This window comes from Mustela erminea, chromosome 17, assembly GCF_009829155.1.
Source record: "Mustela erminea isolate mMusErm1 chromosome 17, mMusErm1.Pri, whole genome shotgun sequence".
Lineage (NCBI taxonomy): Eukaryota > Metazoa > Chordata > Mammalia > Carnivora > Mustelidae > Mustela > Mustela erminea.
Genome location: NC_045630.1, coordinates 38,509,006 through 38,530,075, shown reverse-complemented (window position 1 = coordinate 38,530,075; position 21,070 = coordinate 38,509,006). Strand labels below are relative to the sequence as shown.

General features: G+C 40.1%; 1 protein-coding gene across 2 annotated transcripts in view; it reads right to left on the bottom strand.

Annotated features, from left to right (window-relative positions):
• CRB1 (crumbs cell polarity complex component 1) overlaps positions 1–18,768 on the bottom strand; it is a 147,513-nt gene extending 128,745 nt beyond the window's left edge. For both annotated transcript variants that reach the window (XM_032317053.1, XM_032317054.1), the window contains exon 1: positions 18,263–18,768. In XM_032317053.1, the coding sequence (XP_032172944.1) occupies positions 18,263–18,707 (445 nt within the window). In that variant the 5' untranslated portion in view covers positions 18,708–18,768. The remainder of the gene's footprint in view (positions 1–18,262) is intronic.
• Positions 18,769–21,070: the final 2,302 nt, after the last annotated feature.

The following is a 21,070-nucleotide window of genomic DNA, read 5'->3' as shown; positions in this document are numbered from 1 at the left end:
GCTATCTTTGTGCAATTCCTATCACTACATACTCCCTAGGTACAATTCCCCACTACATACATATTGTCAATCCAGTTGTCCAGAGTGCCTTTGCCTATGTGATATTGGACTATGTCCTTTGGTAGTTTAGTCATCTATATTTGCTGGAAAGTAGTAATATATCAAGCCAAATCAGTGGTTTAGAACTTGTTAAAGCTTTTCTAAATTTTATCTTGTAACTCAAATAAAATTCATATAGCCATCTGATATACACCCAGATTACTTCCTAGTGCTTAAGAAATACATTTTAAACCATTATTTTAAATTCTGAAGCTCCACTTATATGTTGCAGCTCAACTACGTTAGCTTTAAAGTGATCCTGATGTACAAATAAGAATGGGCTTGAGTAGTTTAGATACAGTTTCAACTCAGCTGGTTACTTTGGGGTGATTTATTTGCATTATCTTGATATTATTTAATGATACTATTTTTATTGCATCTTATCACTACTGCTGATATAGACAAAAATTATTGGGTCAATGTCTGCATGATGCAAAAGTAGCCAGATGAAATGTGGTGAAATACAGTCAGTTATCCAGATGTGTTTGTGTTTCCAGATGCTGGCTTCATACATAAAACATATGGATAACTAACTATGTTTTTCGTTTTTCATTTGGATACTTGCTGTCAATCACATGCTTACATCTACTGAATATACAATTATTCAACCTTCAAAACCATACCTGAACTGTGAGGCCCATTCTATCTGGAAACATTCACCTTATGCCAAGTGTTAGTAAGTACAGCACCATGTTACTGTAACTGTATGTGGTAACAGGAATTGAATAGAGTCACAGTGAGTAGTATTTCTGTGGTTGATTGTCTAAGAAACAGAAAATTCATAATTGTACAGTTCTTTCACAAAAATCCACCCAGGAACCAAACCAATCTGTTGGAATTCATTAATAGTTAATAGTATGAAACATAAAAAAATAGAAAGTGTGTGTGGGAGGGGGAAACAAACCACACAGGACAAGAAGAACTCTGCACCAAAAGAAGAAAGTATAGGACAGGAAAAGAAAAATCCACAGACGTCATTAGCTTGGTAACTCATTATAACGAATACTATGCTAATATCCACAAAGGCATCCCTACATAAAAATAGGGACCTAAGGTGTCAGATCATTAATTCCTGATAGTCCAAGATAATTTCACTCTGAACTACTCAATTTGCATTAACTGTTGAAAGAAGTTCAGAAATTTTCTCACAGCCAAATATTAACTAATATCTGCAACAACTTTGGTTTTTTTATTTTTTTTAAATTTTTATTTTTTTATTTTTATTTTATTTTTTTTTAAGATTTTATTTATTTATTTGACAGACAGAGATCACAAGTAGGCAGAGAGGCAGGCAGAGAGAGAGGAAGGGAAGCAGGCTCCCCACTGAGCAGAGAGCCCAATGCGGGGCTCGGTCCCAGGACCCTGGGATCATGACCTGAGCCGAAGGCAGAGGCTTAACCCACTGAGCCACCCAGGTGCCCCTAAAAATTTTTATTTTTATTTCATTTCAGCATAACAGTATTCATTGTTTTTGCACCACACCCAGTGCTCCATGCAATACGTGCCCTCCCTAATACCCACCACCTGGTTCCCCCAACCTCCCATCCCCTGCCCCTTCAAGACCCTCAGGTTGTTTTCTAGAGTCCATAGTCTCTCATGGTTCACCTCCCCTTCCAATTTGCCTCAACTCCCTTCTCCTCTCCATCTCCCATGTCCTCCATGCTATTTGTTATGCTCCACAAATAAGTGAAACCATATGATAATTGACTCTCTGCTTAACTTAATTCACTCAGCATAATCTCTTCCAGTCCCGTCCATGTTGCTACAAAAGTTGGGTATTTATCCTTTCTGATGGAGGCATAATACTCCATAGTGTATATGGACCACATCTTTCTTACCCATTCGTCCGTTGAAGGGCATCTTGGTTCTTTCCACAGTTTGGTGACCATGGCCATTGCTGCTATAAACATTGGGGTACAGATGGCCCTTCTTTTCACCACATCTGTACCTTTGGGATAAATACCCAGTAGTGCAATTGAAGGGTCATATTTTCAAATAAGGTCACAGTCTGAGGTACTTTGACATAGGGTTTAGAACTTCAATAGAGGAATTTGTGTGTTGGGAGAGGTCAGAATTCAAGCCCAACAGACTCCTGCTTGATTTTTTTTTTTTTTTAAGATTTTTTTATTTACTTGACAGACATCACAAGTAGGCAGAGAGGCAGGCAGAGAGAGAGAGAGGAGGAAGCAGGCTCCCTGCTGAGCAGAGAGCCTGATGCAGTGCGGGGCTCAATCCCAGGACCCTGAGATCATGACCTGAGCCAAAGGCAGAGGCTTTAACCCACTGAGCCACCCAGGCACCCCAGACTCCTGCTTGATTTGTATTTCTGTCACCATCTTCAAATTCTTAATAATTTTTGAACAACGGACCCCACATTTTTTATTTTTCAGCAGAACCCACAAATTATGGAGCCTTTCTGTGTATAAGCCCTTAATTACCATTTAAGCTTTCTATAAATGATATACATAGACTGAGTTCTTTTTTTTTTCTGACCAAAACCTGATTGATACACAGACCGAGACAGGAAAGATTGGAGTAGAATATTCAAATGAGCAGAACTGTTTAGGTTTTGGCCCACCTCAGGTGAGAGACAAACAGAAAGTTAAAGATGTAGCAAAAATGAAGGAGGAACAGAAGTCCCAGACTCTTCATCCTCACCCTCGGTAAGTTGGGAATTTGATACTACGCCAGATAAGTGTTGGGGTCCCAGGAGAGAAGTTGTCTCCACTTCCTTATAGAAATCTGGAAAGACATCAGGACACACATAATTTCCAAGCCACCATAGTACAGAATGGTAGAGCAGAGAAAACTATGCAGGATCTGGGTAGATGGAAATTAAATAGTTTTATAGAGAATGCTAATTAAAGCATGCAAGGCAGACAAATACTTTTGCAAATGAGTCCAGCAAATACTTTTTGTGTCATGCTGAGTTAGGAAATTATAAAAACTGTACCTGCTATTATTATTTTCCTTTCTCCCCTTTTCCTTTGCCATTCATCATGGAAGAGTAGAAAGAACATGGATTTTGTAGACAGACCACTTAGGACGAAGCTCTGCTCTGCCATTGCTAACACCAAGGTTGGATTATAGTAAATGCTCAATGAATGGTAGGTACTACCTATAATCTATAATGTATTAGGTATATAGGTATTATAGGTATAGGTATAGGTATTATAGATATATAGGTATATAGGTATTATAGGTATAGATATAGGTATAATCTATTTGTTCTTTCCTATTCCTTCTTCAATTCCTCAGGGTAGACAGGATAAAAAAAAATTTCTGAAAAGTCTTTGGAAGCAAACATATTTCTTAAAGGGAATTTGGAAAAGATTCCAATTCCAAGAAAACAAATAGAGATGGCATACTGGACAGATTTGGAGGAGCCACTATACTAAATATGATTTTTTTTTAAAGGGCTACAATGGACATAGACGCAGCTAATGAGCAACAGTAAATATATAGCCTACTATTTTGGTAGTAAATATTTGAGGTAGCTCAACTGACTTTAAATTAGGAGAAAAGAGTAGACAATGAGGGGCTCCCCCAGAACTGCAAATCTGCAAGGAGATAACTGCAGGTCAAGAACAAGAAGGCTCAGAAAACAATACAGGCCCATCAGTAGAATAGCTCTCCACAAAGCCCAGGCTCCTAAGGAAACAGCAAGATAGAGAAGGCGCTTTGGACGGTATGAGTGTGGAGAAGCCAGGTGGTTGATACTCTGCGAAAGATGAGGTAAACATTCAACAGAAACAAGGACACTGGAAGTTCAGAATGTGGGAACCTCGGTGGGAAAGGGTTTGGAAGGATGAGAGGGTCCAACTTGAGACTGCATCAGGGTATGGCTGTAGGGGGATAGTGGAGCAGGTCACTGAAAACAAGGAGCTCAAGAAATGCGAAAAGCATGGCCCATAAAATTCTGAAATTGCTCCCAACTGGATCTGGACAAAGTGAAAAGTCTTCATTTTTGACAACTAAAAACTTTGGTAATACTTCTGGTTTCACATCTCCTCACAATTCTATCAGCACTCTCTATGCCAGTCGTATCAGATCATTGTCTTCTTCTCAAACCCGCCATACACTCCAACCTCCCAGTGCTTGGACACACCAATTCTCTCTCTCTGTCTCAAAGGTTTTTTCCTACTTGTCCATCTGATGAAGTCATCCTTTTTTTTTTCTTTTTTAAGATTTTATTTATTTATTTGACAGATCACAAGCAGGCAGAGAGGGAGGAGGAAGCAGACTCCCCACCGAGCTGAAAGCCCGATGTGGTGCTCGATCCCAGGACCCTGAGATCATGACCTGAACTGAAGGCAGAGGCTTTAACCCACTGAGCCACCCAGGGGTCTCAAATGATGAAGTCATCCTTTCATACTTATGTTAAATGCCTCATCCACAGTGAAGTATACTCCCCGATTTCCTTACTGGCTCCATCCTTTTGTGTTTTCATAGCATTTTCAGCATTATAGTTTCTTATTTGTTACTTGCTGATCTCCAACAACTGCTTTAAGGACAAGGATCCTTCCTTATCATCAATAGTAAGAGCTGAGATTCACCAAGAGCTTATTTCACATCAGGTATTGTGCTAAGCATTTTATGTACATTATTTGATTTTGTTTGATCTTTGAAAAATCATCCACGAGGCGTTATCATTATGCTCTTTTTCTTCATGATGAAACTGAGGCACAGGGAAAGTAGGAAACCTGACACAGACTAAAAGGCTAGAAGGTGGTAGAGCTGGATTCTGTTAGAGACCATCTGAGTTTAGAGCCTGTGCTATTGGCCATGAGCCTGCATCACAGCCCAGGACCTTATGTCCTTCAAGGATGTGCATCCTCAGTGTCTGGCAAATACCTGCCCCGTGACAGGTGTTCAGCACATTTTGCTGAATTGAACCAAATGTGAAGAAGTTGGCTGGGAAAGAGCAGAAGTTATTGAGAATGCTGGTCGTGTCTTGGAGGTTGGGAAGTAATGGCTTGTGGGGAAAAGAAGAGTAGTGTAAGCAGTAAATGAATGGTGAATCAATGGTCTTTCAGGAGTTAGGGGGGTTAGCAAGAAAGCAAACCTTCTCTCCTGGCTCTGAGAATCGAGTTAAAAAAAAAAAAAAAGAAAAACAAAAACAAAAACAAAAAAACCCTTTAATAAGGGTTGCGTGGAAAGTGGTTTCATCAAATTCCAGCAAAGGTGAAGGAATCAAAGACACTTTGGAAAAGACTGAAGGGTTGTCTTTGCCTGATTTGTGTTTAAGAAAGACAATGATCTAGAAGCAGGTGACCATTCTAATGGATATCAGGAATTTTTCCGGTGACATCTTCATGTAAGATACACATTAGCAGTCTGTAACTCTAGGCCACATTACTCTTCTGATTCCAATTATTGTAGGATGTTTTCTCCAACTATCTCAACAGCCATCATTCCACAATTCCAAATGGAGACTCTCCTCAGCCCACCCTCACTGATCGCCTACACCCCTATCCCTGCCAAACTTCTCTTCTCCGTGAATGGGATTATCTCCCAGTCACCCAAGCCGGATTTCTAGGAGTTATCATCATCTTGTTTTCATTTCCCACATTCTGATTAGTCACCAAATCCTGTCATTTCCCCAATGGAAATGGATCTAAAGGGCCATCCCCATTGCTCCAACCTTATTCAGACACTCACCATCTCTCTTCTTGTCCTACTGCTACTGACATCCTTTTTCAAGTCATTCTCTACATTTCTGAGCGTGATCATTATAAAATACAAGTCTCTGCAAAGTTTAGAAACAGTTCCTCTTGTCTCCAGGATATAGCCTTCGAATATGGTAGAAGATTCACTAAGGTGTGGACTCTATAGGTACCACCTACAGTGATGTTCCTACCGCTCCACCGTCTCTCATATCTTTGGGCGGCACATAGCATTCCCCTTGCTTGTGATGTCCCACACCTCACTCCTAGTCCCCGGGAGTTAATTCTCATTCATTCTGAAAAATTGAGTTTGAGTATCCCATGATGCCGAACACTCTACTTAACTACTTATGTCTGCCTTAGGTGTCACTCGACACTTCTCTTATAATCCCCTGTCATATAAAAGTACGTATTTTATTTTACCACAAATGCTTATTTATACATTTCATCTACAAAACCATCAAAGTGAATTTTTTTGTCCTTTCACACTAAGATCTATAGCATTTAGCACATATTCTTAGATATAGAAAACGCTCAAAAAATAAAAGAAAAGAAAACGCTCAATGAGTTTTGAATGAATGATCGCGCCTCGCTATGGATTAATCCATCATCTGTCCCAGAAGGCAATCTGGTCTGCCAGGACAGAGGTCCTCAATGCTTCTTTCAGCCTGGCCCCACTCTAAATCAAAAGGCGTAAAGGCAGATTTACGGCTTTGGCAAACGTTTAAAACGAAACACTGTTTCTGAATGGCTGTGCCTTAAACTTCTGATCAGCATTAGAGATTTTGCACCTCAATATGCATCCTTCAGCAATTATAGATCAATGGTAACATTCTGTGCCCCAAGATAGTGCCCATCATATGTTATCAGCCTGAAGCAGGTCTCGTCATTGATGTTGTGCTCATCACTCATTGCGGTGGGGAGAGAATGCACAACGCATGCAGTGTGCCATCGACAGACCACACTCAACACCGTTCTCGTTACCTGCAGAGCCCATGCTTTGGGAATAATAACACCTAGCTTTTAGTTATCATCCTAAGTTTCAGAGTCTGCTCAATATATTTAATATTTAACAGGCCACTATACATACTATTTCCTTCTGAATAAGAATTATATACACCATTCCTGCGTTCTTTAAAGAATGATGCATGGTGGATTGATTATAACAATTATCCGTGCGAGTCTGAACCACGTATCACTGCAAAGAGGTACTCCAGCACTCCTGACCATGACAGCTAGAGATTATATCACCCATTCCTCCGCTATATCATAGTTATGACATTTTTAACATCCTAGAACGAAGAGGCTGATGACTTCGGGCTCTGGTTAATAGTGTAAAACAAGCATAACATTGATTAGCAAGATGCTGTGGAAGATTAAAGGCAGATTTTCAATTTTCAGGGGAACATCTTTGAGTTTTTACCTAGTAAGATTTCTAGCTTATGCAATTAGATATAACTTTTCCAAGGACGCTAAAATAGCTTTTACAAAATAGTCACTTAAAGTAGACTCTACAAGCCTGGGATTCATCTCTGAAAGATGACTGAATTTTATCCATTTGACGACTGCTCTTTTCTCTGTCATAGGTTTAAATCTAGGAATTATGAGGCACTCCATAACAAGTGCGTATTGGTGTATTATATTTTAGCCACAGATTTTTTTTTTGTCTCCTGATATATATGAAATCAGTGTAACTATCAGTGATTCATTCTGATGAAATATGAAAATGGGTTCATATATTATTTTATACTATTTACTTACTGTATTTACTTTACCATTATTTCTTATTAGTATTATTAATACTTTATTATTACCACAAAAGTCCACTCCCTGACCTGGCCTCCCTCTGCCCATGGTCCAGGTATCCCTGGCCTCTCATTGGATGCTCCGCACGCCAGGCTACCCACCCAGCCAAGGCAAGGCAGTCGTATTCCCATTAGGTTGCCTTCAGGGGACCAGGTGCCTGTAGCTAGGTTAGGGATGCAATTCCATGCTTTGTTCCCTAAACTCCCTTTCCAGGGAACTGGCATCTCTCAACGGGGGTCCTCCTGCAGTCTCCAGCTACTCAGAACTGCACTGCACAGCCTGTGCTGTATGGTCTTCTCTCCAGGGCTTGGGCCTCTGGAGCCCTTCAGGCCTGAGGTCTAGGGCCCAGCCCCGTGGCCCCTCCCGCCTCAGTACAACCTGATACTATGGCTACAAAGATGGCAACAGTCACTCTCCGTTTGGACACGCTACCTGATGGGGAATCCAGGCCTCTCCAGGAACCAGAAATCCCAGATGTTTCTCATTCCAGGGTACCTGGTTCCCCCAAGCAAGGCTTCAGAATTCCAGAGATATCTTGTTCGGAGTGATAGGGTCCCTTTGTGAAGCTGCAGCCTTAGACGTCGGCAGATGCCTGGTTTCCCACAGAGAACACCATAGGAACCCAGCCTCTCCTGAACCGGTCCTGGCCTGGTTTAGGAACCAGAGCTGGACCAGATCGCTGCTTGTTCCAGAAAGCTGTGCCAGACCAATACGCCCTTTCTGGATCCAAAACCCCAGTAGCCAGGCCTCTGGGTACTAGAAATCCCTGGTGTCTCTTGCTGAAGGATCCTCAGTCAAGCCTGCCCTGCCTGGCCCTGGCAAGGCGGTCAAATTGCCCCATATCTGCCTTCAAGAGGAATAGTCATCGGTTGGTTGGTTGTGACTTGGAATTAGGCAGATGTTTATTTCCTATTAGAGTCCACTCTAGTGACCTGGCCCTTGCAGACCCAGGATGGCTTCCAAATCCCTGACTTCCCTGACACCCTGGCAAGGTCAGTACCGACCCCTTCAGGAAGTTTCCAGCAGCAGGTACTCCTCCAGGCCTGATGAGCTAGGGTCTGGCGCCAACCACCTGCAGATCCTCCTGGGTGCAGGGATGCCCCAGCTCTGTGAATCACTCTGAGGCAGTGGCTGCAAATAGGTGACAGACCTCATTCGAACATGCTGCCTGATACTGACGAAGGCGTCTCCAGGAATAACTGATCCCAGATGTCTTTTATTCCGGGGTATCCCCGAGCCCGAGGTAAGGCTTCAGAGTTCCTCCAATAACTGGCTCCTCTGTAGGTGCAGGCCTGAATGAGGCCAGATGCCTGCCTTTCCCCAAGAGCCCAGAACAGGGAGTGCCTCCCCTGAACCGGGTCACAGCCCAGGACAGAACTGGGATGGCCCAGATTCCCGCTTGCCACAGAGCAAGGAGCGGGTCCCGCACGCGCAGCTGGCTCTCCAGCGGAGACCGCTGCAGCAGTGCCAGCAACTGGGGCTCCCCAGGCCCGCGCGCCCCGCCTGGCCAGGCAGCCAGGTCCCCCCACCGCCCGCCCCACCCCACGCCTGCCTTTGGGGAAATCGGCGCCACTGGGTATGGCGGGGGTGCTGCTTCTGGGCAGTTACCTTGTGTCTCCGCGACCCTCGAACTCCCCCCAACCTCTGGGGCTGTTAATGGCAAGACGCGCCTGTGCGCGGTATGTGCTGTTTTCTTTATGAATTAACTGGTTTCATTATTTTGTCATTATAGATACAGAAATCTTTTTCGTTTCTACAGGATTTGCCTTCACAGAGAGACATAACTGGAATAACCTCTGCTTTCCATCTTCAACTCGTTTTCTGCGGGTTTTCTGAAGTTTTACCACTATTTGCCCTCCCGTCTATTCCTTCTACCGTCGGTGCGCGTTGAAGAATGTTCTCGACGCTGTTGCAGTATCTCAGCTTTCTAGAAAGATCGTGGAGGCTAGAAGTAGTTCTAGGGATAGAAAGACTGGCTCCTGTGGGTCAGCCCTCAACAGAGAATAGGGAGTGCGTTCTAGTGAATCTAATGACACTTTCAGGAATACAGTTGTTAGTGGAAATATGAAATATTCTACTTCCCCATGCCCTACTGCTACTCCCAGTACTAACAAACCCGCCCTTCCTTCCTTCTTCCCAAAGTCTGTCTGTGTGCTATTCCTCTCACTTTACTGCTATCGTAAATATCGTAACATGTGGGAAGATGTTATTTGATTCTAAAATGTTCTATTCCTAATTAATAGGTATGCTCCCTCAATCTACTGTCTATATTTAATGTGTATGCATATATATACTTTGTAATATATAAAATTAGTAAAGTTTAATTCGGAGTAACTCATTTCCAACTCTCTAAGATGCTATGTTTGAAATACACTCTACTTTGATAAGTGGTTTCTATCTTGCTTAATTTTGTGAGTTTCTTGGGAAGATAATAGGGAAATTATAATATTTGCATCTTATGTTAAATACGCCAACGTTATACATTTCACACTTCTGTAATTACAATGTTTTAATCATTATGATATCTTTCTTGTGTTTTTATCCATTATGATAATTGTAATTCCTGAATGTTTGAAATGTTATAAAGCAAATACAGTCCTAATTCTTTTGTTCAATGATATGGCAGGTTCAGAGAATAAATTCTTGCCTACACATATCATAATTTTCCAGTTTTAAACTTGATAATAGAGCACAGAGATTATGACCTCAGTTAATTTATCTCTGAGTACGTTCTAATATATTAAAAAAAAAAAAAGCTGTTCAGTTTAAGAAACAGATTCCTGGGGCATCTGGGTGGCTCAGTGGTTAAGCCTCTGCCTTCCGCTCAGGTCATGATCTCAGGATCCTGGGGTCGAGCCCCGAGTCAGGCTCTCTGCTCAGCAGGGAGCCGGCTTCCTTCTCAATCTCTCTGCCTGCCTCTCTGCCTATTTGTGATCTCTCTGTCAAATAAATAAATAAGATATTTAAAAAAAAGAAACGGATTCCTATAAAAAGTATAGGCAAATATTGTTAAATGCTAGCAGCAATACTTGAAGATATTAAATTAGTGACAACCAGCATTTAACGGCTTCATAGTTTATGGAAAAACTTTGAGTAAGTCATTTCATTGTCACCATGACCCTGAGAGTTAGGTGGTGTTATATTGCCTGTGTGTTAGAGTGAGGACACAGTTGAGAACTATTTATCAATGTCAAACCACTAGAAACCACTAGACTGCATCGGAGGTGGAACTGGAAGCCTTGTCTTCTGCTTTCAGATTCCACAGTGTCTCCATTTCACCCACACTTAATATTACTGCGTATTTTTTAGCTCTTCCCCTCCTCACTCAGGCCTGCACACACACACCCTGCTGGTAGCCAGGAAATCAGAGAAGTACTCAGACGGGGAGTTTAAAATGGAGCATTGCGCCATTCGCAACGACTAGCTACACCACAAACCAGGTCAAAGCAACGATGACAGAAGAGCCGTCCGCTCCTTTCTTTCTTTTTTTTTTTTTTTAAGATTTTTTTTTTTTTTTAAATTAGAGAGAGAGAGATCACAAGTAGGCAGAAAGGCAGGTAGAGACAGAGCGGGAAACAGACTCCCCACCGAGCAAAGAGCCTGATGCGGGGCTCGATCCCAAGACCCCGGGATCATGACCTGAGCCAAAGGCAGAGGCTTTAACCCACTGAGCCACCCAGGCGCCCCATGTTCACCCCTTTCTAAAGCCCCTGTAGTCGTCCCCCACCTTGTTCCTCAGCTCATTATTACTCGTACAATAATAGTGGTAATAAATGTTGTCAGAATACGTGAGTTTCAGTTCAGCATCCTGAAAGAAGTGCATTTTTGCTCTGCTCATAGGCCGCTTGTTCTCTGAAGATCTTCCTGGCCCTAAGCAGTGTCATGGGCTCCTTTCTTGGTGTTTCCTCAGCATTCTGTCCAGCGAGAGACCGTGAGTTTTGTTTGCACGCCTCCTCCCAGAATAAACTGTGAGTATTTGTCAGGGATAATAAATTTTGTCTTAGTCATCTTTATGTCTCCACGGTCTGGCACAGTGTCCAGTGCCATGCAAGTATGTCATAAATATTTGCTGAATGTGTAATTTGTGTTATTTTGTTCACTCATTCAACAAACATTTGGCAAAAGCCAGTAACTTCATTTCTTCATAAAAGTATTTCACATGGCTCTCGTTCTGAGCAAAAGCCTGAACAAGTGTTTAGTTTTTTTATATGACACTACAAAAAGTGATCAACTTCTAGAGTTAAGAGCACATAGAAAAATAGTCATTTTCTTTTGAAGACATGAAGATACTACCTGGGAAATTCAAATACTCTTTTCTGGTTGGTACACATTATTTGCCTTTTGGGTGTGAAAAATATTAGTTACGGGCATATATACCAGATGGTGAATGAAATGTGAAATATTTTGGTTGATGGTCACAGAAACAATATTTAAATGTTCTTTGAATTCATGTCTTACATATTGTATATCCTTACACAAATACAGACAATTAATTATTCCCAATAAGTTGATTTAAGTTTATCAAATCATTTATGTATTAACTTCCTTTTAATTTATTATTAACTTAATAATTAATTATTATTAACGTATTAAGTTTAAGAAAAACTTCAATCAATAATCAGTAAAAAACTTTCAACAGTAATGGTAATCATAATTATAATAACAATTTTTCTCATAAAATAAGCTTAGATTTTATAATATATAATACTTTAATTTCCCTAAATTATGTTCATGACCATTAAATTATCTATCTGATTTGTCATACAAAAATGATATTAGAAAAGTGATTTAGTTAATCGAAAATATATTTAGAAAAGATGGAACATAAGTCTCATTCAAATTTCCAAACTGGCTGAAATTCAAGTTGATAAGGGCCACTGTAAACGGCAACATCAGCGTTAGTGACATCATATCTGCTGGTCTTATTCATCAGAATGGATGAAGATTATTGGAGTAGGCACAGAAAAGAACATAAAAAATTATTAATGAAAGAAGGTCTGATAGAAAATTATAAGAGAAAGATAGAATAAGTTTCAGGTGTGCCTGTGAGAGACTGTATGACAATGCAGTTGATGGAAACTGGTAAGGCACCACACTTGCAGGGACTGTACTCCAGGCTAGACCTGTCCTGCATTATCTAGACTTCCCACCAGAGGGCAATAGAGAGCAGGTCAGTAAAGGTGTGCACACATTTTGTTTGCATGATCCATGATCCTCTGTGTTAATTCTTATCTGAAATTTTAAAAGAGGAAAAAGGTGTTGTTAAAACTTGATACCTTTCTTTGCTTTTCCCCAATTAATAATAGTCCATTGACTTAGATTATTGTATTATTGGACACCTAGTTCTACCTTACCCACTTACTTCAGTATGTCCTCAATATAACAAGGAGAGAGATTTTCTTAAAATGTAAGTTAAATCATTTCTGTCCTCTGATCAAAACTATCCAACAACTTCTCGTCTTATTAAAAGCAAGAGCCAAAGTCCTTACAATGGCCCACCAGCCCCAGTAGTCGACTATGTCTCCTTCTCCTTGTTTACTCCACTCTAGTCACATCAGCTTCTTTGCTGCTTCTCAAACATTCCAGTACTTTTGACCTCAGGGCCTTTGCACTGAATGCATTAAATATGCACTGAATGTTCCTCTGCTTTGAATGCTATTCCACAACACATTTGCCTGAATCCCTTCCTTTCCTCTCTAGAACTTTACTCATGTGTTACTTTCTTAGTAAGCCCTTCCCTAGTCATTTAATGTAAAGTTCAATTCTTAAATTCCCCCCCCTTTTTTTACTTTTACTTTTCTCCACTGTATTTATCACCACTTAACCCACTAAATATTTAATTTATTACTTATTTTATACACGTCTGTCTCTTCCCTCTAGAATGTAAGAGGACTTTTTCATCACTTTTCTTTATTCTTATATTTGCAGAACCTATAAAAATGCCTACTTCGATGTATATACATACAGAAGTGTCTGTGTATTGACAAAATTAAGAACTGAATGAATTCAACAGATAGTTGTTTTCATTCATATCATTTATCCAGAACTGTTACTATCAATAAATACTACACACACACTCTACTTTGTGCTGTCACATGAAAATCCTCATCATTGTCTATATCAGTGGTTTCTCAAACTGTGGCCCCCACCCCAGCAACATCAGCATCAGTATCACATGGGAGCTTGTTATAAATGCATAGCCCCCACCACAAATCTACTAAATCAGAAACTGTATTTTAATAAGCTCTCTGGGTGAGTCTGATACGTGCTAAACTTTTAGAACTACCAACAGAGATAAGTTTATTAAGTTGGAGATGAAAATTGAAATTTCAAAGAATTCTTGTTTTTCATATTAGAGATTTCAAGTTTTTCATGGGTATAATAAGTTTGGGCATATTCTGGCTTTAGTAAATGGTAAGTGAGTCATCTTCTTACTGAACCCTACACCTACCTTCCCCTTCATCCCTACCGTCAGCCTTTTCAGGCCAGATCCTAATGTCTTACTCCTGGTATTGCAGTGAGTTTCTAACTAACTAGTCTCCATGTGCTACCTAGTCTTCTAACTAGTCTCCCTATACTAACACATTTTCTTGAATATAAAATGAATTTTTTCATAAGATTTCGTTTCTGAAATAAAGATGCATCTTATAATCAATAAGTAAATTTGATGAAGTGGGGGTTTTTTTCCTTATTTTCCACAAGATTGTTTCTATGCCAAAAACCTATTTTATAATGGAGGAAATAAGATATTTTCCTGCAGTGTTTTGCTTCATCGTGCATCTGATTGCCCTTTCCCTGCCCTCTCGTGGCCCCGTTTTTCTCATATTGCAGGCATCTTAAGTGAAAAATGTTCCCTCATCAATCTGCTCGTTTTAAGAAAGACCTCAGTGAAAGAATGATGTATTGCATAAACTTGAACTCAAAGCAGTCACATGCTCAAGGCGAATATTCTTTTCATTAAAAGAAGTTTGCAGCTGTTTACTTTCAGCTTAAATTGGAGTTTTTGCTTATGCCTGGCATATTCTCACCAACCTCTTTAGCAGCTCTCTCTAAGCCTATTTCTGTAGTTCATGAATCACCACTTAGGAAACACAGTGGAGTGCACAGAGTAGGATTCCCGCAGTGTGAACCCCCTCTCCGTGTGCTACAGCTCCTTTTTCCTCTCCTACCTCTCTGTCTTTTAAAATTTATTACGTTTTCTTACTTTGCTGCTCTGAGGAGCACAGGCTTTTCCCTGGAAGCCAGCTTCTTTATGAGTCTCTAAATTTGGATGTACCGCACAGCAGCTAGGTTATTGTAATAGCTTCCAGGATTCATTGGGAGGTCTAGGTTGAGCCAAAGTACGCATCCATGCTGATTACTAATTCTTTTTCTTCCTTTCCAAGCTCTGGCTTTTCCCCTGGTCCTATAGACCTTCCTTGAGTTTCTCATTAATTGCCACAAATACTGGTAGCCGGGGGATGGCACTGAGGTAAGCAAGCCTCCTTGTGGGCCTAGATGGGGGGATATTTCAAGAAAAGTTTCTAAATTAAGTTCACATAAATCTGATTTCTGGCTCCCAGCCCTAGCTATACATTAGAATCGTCAATTAAATTGGACTCTCTGAAGGTGGGGTCTGAGCATCTCTGTTTCAGATCTCTCTGGGTGATGACTGCTGTCTAGTCAGGGCTGAGAACCACTGATGAGCTCCCAGAATGCGGGCTGTTTTGCTTGGGGAGACTGGTGATCAAGCCTAAAATTGCACCTTTGTGTCCGAATAAACCTAACTAGCTCATAACAGACATGATTCTTACTACCTGATGAGTGTCATTTAAACTCTGTAAGCGAGTTATAGTTATGTCAGCAGAGCTAAAATAATAAAATTTAGCTGATTTCTTAGAAAACAATAGAAGAACATAGTCAAATAGGGAACAACTCTATTATATCAGGGTTTGAGCAAGGAAGTGTCCTCACTGTGGGCTTTGAGCTAATATTATAGTGAGAAAAAGGCATTGATTTTCACTGGGTCCAGCTGTGATACGATATATCCACAGTATAAGTTAATTCATTGTAGAGTAAAGTATTATAATGGAGGTACTTTACTACATTTGGAATATACCCTTGACATCTTTTATGCCTAATTTATACCACTGAAAGGATTCATTATGATCCAATTAATTGAAATGCAAAAAAATAAAAACACATACATTGTAAAACATCCTTTTTCAAGCTGTGTTCTGCAATTACAAGACTATTTCAGAAGACTGTAGCTAAAATGGCTGAGACATTTCTCTGATGTCACATCTGTTTCTTTTAGTCACCATTCACAATATCGTACTAGCAGCAGGAAATAGAAGATACTATCTTGATAAACCAAAGCGATTGGTAAATGTGTCCATTATAAACAAAAGTAATCCCACACCTGCCCCACAAAGATGGATCTCTTATTTTTACTCAAAAATTTTAAAAACTGAAATTGAATTGCTGTAATTCAATTTTAAACGATGAACATGATGATTTGGCACCTAAATAAAGAAATTTCATGTATAAGTACTGTTTCATAAACCCCTCCATTGTTCCTCGTAAGTTTTAGTTTAATATTGGTAGTTGAAGGCAATCAATAATAAAAATAATTTCCACTTAATACATCATTCTACAATCATAACATATGCATAGAGAAGGCAAACTCTAATATCTATTTACCTCAGTTTCATTACCACAGAGGGTGCCCAGAAAAATATTGTGTATAGTAAGTATACACAAGAATTTAGGCAATTAGAACAATTCAGAAACAGTTTATTAAGCAGCTATTACTCACTACGCTGGGCACCTTAAGTACTATTCCTAAGGTGTCTTAATACAAATGTATGTCTTAATACGAATGCTGACATGTAATAAATACCTCCAAATGTCGATGAATTAAAGAATACATATAAGACATGACTTCTGTCCTTTCGGAACTAATACTTCAGTGGGAAGAGACAAAAACACAGATATCTGAAGAATAGGACAGAGTTCTTTAATAGAGGCACAGACTGCTACAGAAGTAATAATTACTGTAGCCACTTAGAAGTATTATTTTAGCAGAGAGTAAGTCAGAAATGTTTCTTGAGTTAGGCGAGAGATGAACAAAGTTCTGCAAGTACAGAACTTCACAGAGTAGACATTGACTTGAAGAAGGACCTCCCAGAGGGAGGGAAACCACCTGAGTAGAAAATGAAGACAATTCAGGGAAAGGGAATGCCTTGGTGGAAGAGGTTGTAGAGATAATATGTAAGGGACAATTGTGAAGGGTTTTCAATGAGATGTTAAAATTATTCTGTGTGGTGGGCAGCTCTCAAGCTTCTTCAGAAGGAATGGCACAGTCAGATCTATTTTAGAAGGATTATTTCAGAGACACTGTTCAGAATAACTTGAAGATAGAGGCTGGAGGTAGAGTGTGGGAGGTTGTATAATAAGTATACACAAGATGATGAGGACATGAGCAAAGGCACTGATAAAAAAAATGGAGGAGCTCAATTTGGAAGACATCTTGTCCAAAGAGACTTTGAGGATTGGTTGTAGGTAAGGATTAAGGGAAAGGGAGCAAATTTCATGACAGAGCAACTAGGGATATAGCTATTTTATAAAAGCGATATTTCAGAATGTATAATTTTAACAAGATGACATTGGAGGATTCTGGTATAAATTTTGAAGAGAAGTACTTTCCAAATATATTGCTTAACAGCCTCAGGAAAAGAATGACAAGACAGAGAAGTAAGTGTGAAAGGGTTCAGAGAAGAAGGTAAGTTGAAAGTCAGATACCGCAGGAGGTTACAAAAGTAGCAAGAGATCTGGGAAAAGTGGCATTTAAATGTAAATAATGTCACCCAGATGTGAATCAGGAAGCACAGGAAAGCTGTGAGCAGGTTAGAATAATGAATGTGGGAAAGCATAGATGACACGAGTTGCCCCTTACTGTACAGACTCCAAAGAGTAAAACAGGGCAAGAAGGATGGTCACCAGGAAGAAATGACCTGACTGGGTAACTGGTTCAGGAAGGTGAGTGTAGACACTGAGCATGAGGATAGTAAATGGCACGTACCCTTTTAGTGAATGAATGGTCAGCCTGTTACTCTGTGCTCAAATACCACGTCAACAGGAACTTTGTGAATAGACAGGAGGTATTACTGTTTGCTCTTTCCAAGAAATTAAAGAAGTGACTTCTTTATTTTAGAAAAGTGACTTCCTTATTAATTAAATTGTGGTTTATTTTATTTACCATGCTCCATCAGCCGTGCTGTCACTCATCTGTTGCTCACATTCTAGAACTCCTAACGTCTGTGCATTCCATGGCCTGCCCTCCCAGCAGGCTGCAGTCGCAGGCGTGGGCATTCCTGGCACACTTTCGCTAGCACAAAAGGCATCTTCTCATGAGGAGACTTGAAGGGCCCTGACCTGGAAAGCAAGGCGCCATGGAGCCCACTAACTCTAGGCTGAATCTGAGAATTAAATAATGGGAAAGCTCCATTTAGAACAACAGCGACAGTTGGCAAATACTTAGGCTCTGGGAATTTTCATGGTTCAGGGAGCTTTCTATCTAGTGATTAATTCCCGCCAAGACCATTTTCATAAGCAATTGGATGAGACCTAAAAAGTCACTTCTGCTTCTGTCATATTAAAAGAAGGGAAAGCTAACTACCTCTTCTGGTCCTCAAATGTGATAGACTTACCAGAATAGTCTTGGGGACAAATACAAGTGTATCTTCCTATCTCGTTGAGGCACGTGGCTTCATTCTTACAGGGATCCGAGACACATTCATCCACTTCCAGGTCACAATGCCTGCCTTGATATCCTGGGACACAGAAGCAGGAATAGCCGTTGATTCCATCCTGGCACATGGCCCCATTGTGGCAGGGGCTGGAAGCACACTCATCAAGATCGTTTTCACAGAACCTTCCAGCATATCCATCAGGACAGTTGCAGACAGGGTGAACAGGGTCCTGACGGCAAACACCTCCATGCTGGCAGGCGTTTGTGCCACAGGAAACAATGGCGGTTTCACAGGTTGTCCCACTAAAACCAGGCAGACATTTGCAGAGAAAACTCCTTTCTCCTGGGGTGTTCACGCAAGTGGCATTTCCTTGACAGGGATTGGAGAAGCATGGGTCTCTCATGCTGTCACAGTCTTTGTCCAAATTAATGGCTGCGTCTGGACAATGGCAATCGTCGTCCTTTGAATAATCATTGCATGTAGAATTGTTTTGGCAAGAATTTGAGAGGCACCTGGTGTCATTTTTATTGCAAAAGGAACCTACAAGAGAATAAAAAAATATCAAGATGAAGTTTACAGATATATGGCTAAGGATACAATTAAATATCTTTCTGTTCTTCTGTCATCTCAGACTCATTCATGAAATACAGTCGGCTGCATTCTGTTGATGAGCTTGATCAAATGATGTCTAATGATGAGGGTTTTCATGAATGGTGATTTGTCAAATCTTGTCATGTAGTTGCTAATAAGAAAGAAAAATAGCTAGTCTGAGAGTTCTTTGCTTCTCCACTTCCCTTTCTCAGGGCCAAATGCCGTTGAGCAGTGGGGTGAATTGAAGCAACTGGTAAACTGTCCTATACACGTACATTTTGGAAATTCACATTCTCCCATGGAAGATTCTGGAGTGTACTGGGAAATAAGATACAAAATTGTCTCTGAATATAGTCTAACTGAAACTAATATATATTTTTTAAGATTTTATTTATTTATTTGACAGACAGAGATCACAAGTAGGCAGAGAGGCAGGCAGAGAGAGAGGAGGAAGCAGGCTCCCTGCTGAGCAGAGAGCCCGATGCGGGGCTCGATCCCAGGACCCTGGGATCATGACCTGAGCCGAAAGCAGAGGCTTTAACCCACTGAGCCACTCGGGCCCCTGAAACTAATATTCAAGTGAATGTTACAACTTGGTTTATGACTGCTTTATCACACTTACCATTTATGTTCTTAAAAAAAATAGAATAATGAAAACATTAAAACAAAATAAAATACCAACTATTTGTTGAAGCAGCGCTACTCTTTGTACCAAGCTTGCCAGGTATGTCACATACATTGTTTCTAATCCTCAGGGCAACACAGTGTTATTACGTACATCTTACAGATGACAAATTAAATCCTTCTGCAAGGAAATAGATGTAATAAAGTTTATGGAATTTGTTTTTCTTTTTTTTTATTTGTTTTTATAAAAGCATCTCTGTTCTAGGGATACATTTGTAAATTCTATTTGGAATAATAACCAGTGGGAAAACAATAATTCTTTAATTTTTTGTCAACTCATTAAATATTTGTATGTGTAGAAGTTTTCCCCCAAACATACATGCCTTATGATCACAGCATTCTTATCTTCTGAATCACATATATGGAGAAGCTGGATGATTTGTCAACTCAATTGTATTATCCCACAAAACACTGTCTTGCATGTGGACTCATCTACGATATCATTCTCTTATTTTTACTTCCTTTCTTACAATATTGCTCACAAATATCGTAGTAGACAACTGTACAGGCTTATAATTTTAAATAAAGGTACAAAATTGAGAGTTTGCTCTTAGGACATGAGACATAAATCAACTATTGTCAGAAGAAAATAGTGTGTAAACTTTGAGAAATATGTAATGATAAATCTTTTCCCTCTCTTCCTGCAAAAAAAGAGAAGTGGTTCTCATAACACAGTGTGGCCACCAACAGGGTGATGGGAAGATACTGATAATAAATGACTAATTGGTACATCATACAAGAGTGAGAAGATTTTCATAATTATATTCTGTGGAGTCTTTCTGCCAGCCAACAATTTTCCTCTAGTGCCTACACATAGAAAGTTAACGTATGCTTCTATATTATCAAGAGGGTTGTTCAGAGAGCAAACATTTTCTACCCCCTATGAGAAAACTCAAGTAATCATCCAAATACTTTAATACTTTAGTTTTCTTTCTTTCTTTCTTTCTTTCTTTTTTTTGTCTTTTTTCAGATGCTGGCTTTCCTATCACATCTTCAAATGTGATGTCTTAGCTCCAGTGTCACTTCCTGAGAGCTTTCTCTGAACTCCGTTTCTAAGTTTCATTTGCTATGTAATAAATGCTGTTATTTCTTTGTGTTTGTGTTTGTTTTCTGTCTTCTTCATTAGAATGTTAGCTCCATGGAGGAAAGGAGGAGACCTTGTGTCTCTGTATGTCCTGGGTCTACAACACCACCTGTCCCATCACAGGTGCTCAGTACATACTTATCATTGGAAGGAAGGGGGGAAATGTCACAATGGAGACATGGAAGGGTGCTGTGCAATCACAGGGACCAGAAAAAGTGTTACCAGAGAAAAGTCTCAATGAAGAAAAGGTACTTGAGGTGTCTTTTTAAATGAATGCAAGTGAAGGAAGGAGAGTATTTTCCCAAAAGAAAGAACTAAAGCATGAGGGATATTGGCATTCTCTGTCAGTAATAAGAAAAGCTTGAGAGGGTGTGGGGTAGTGAATAGGGAGGAATAGGAGAAAATAT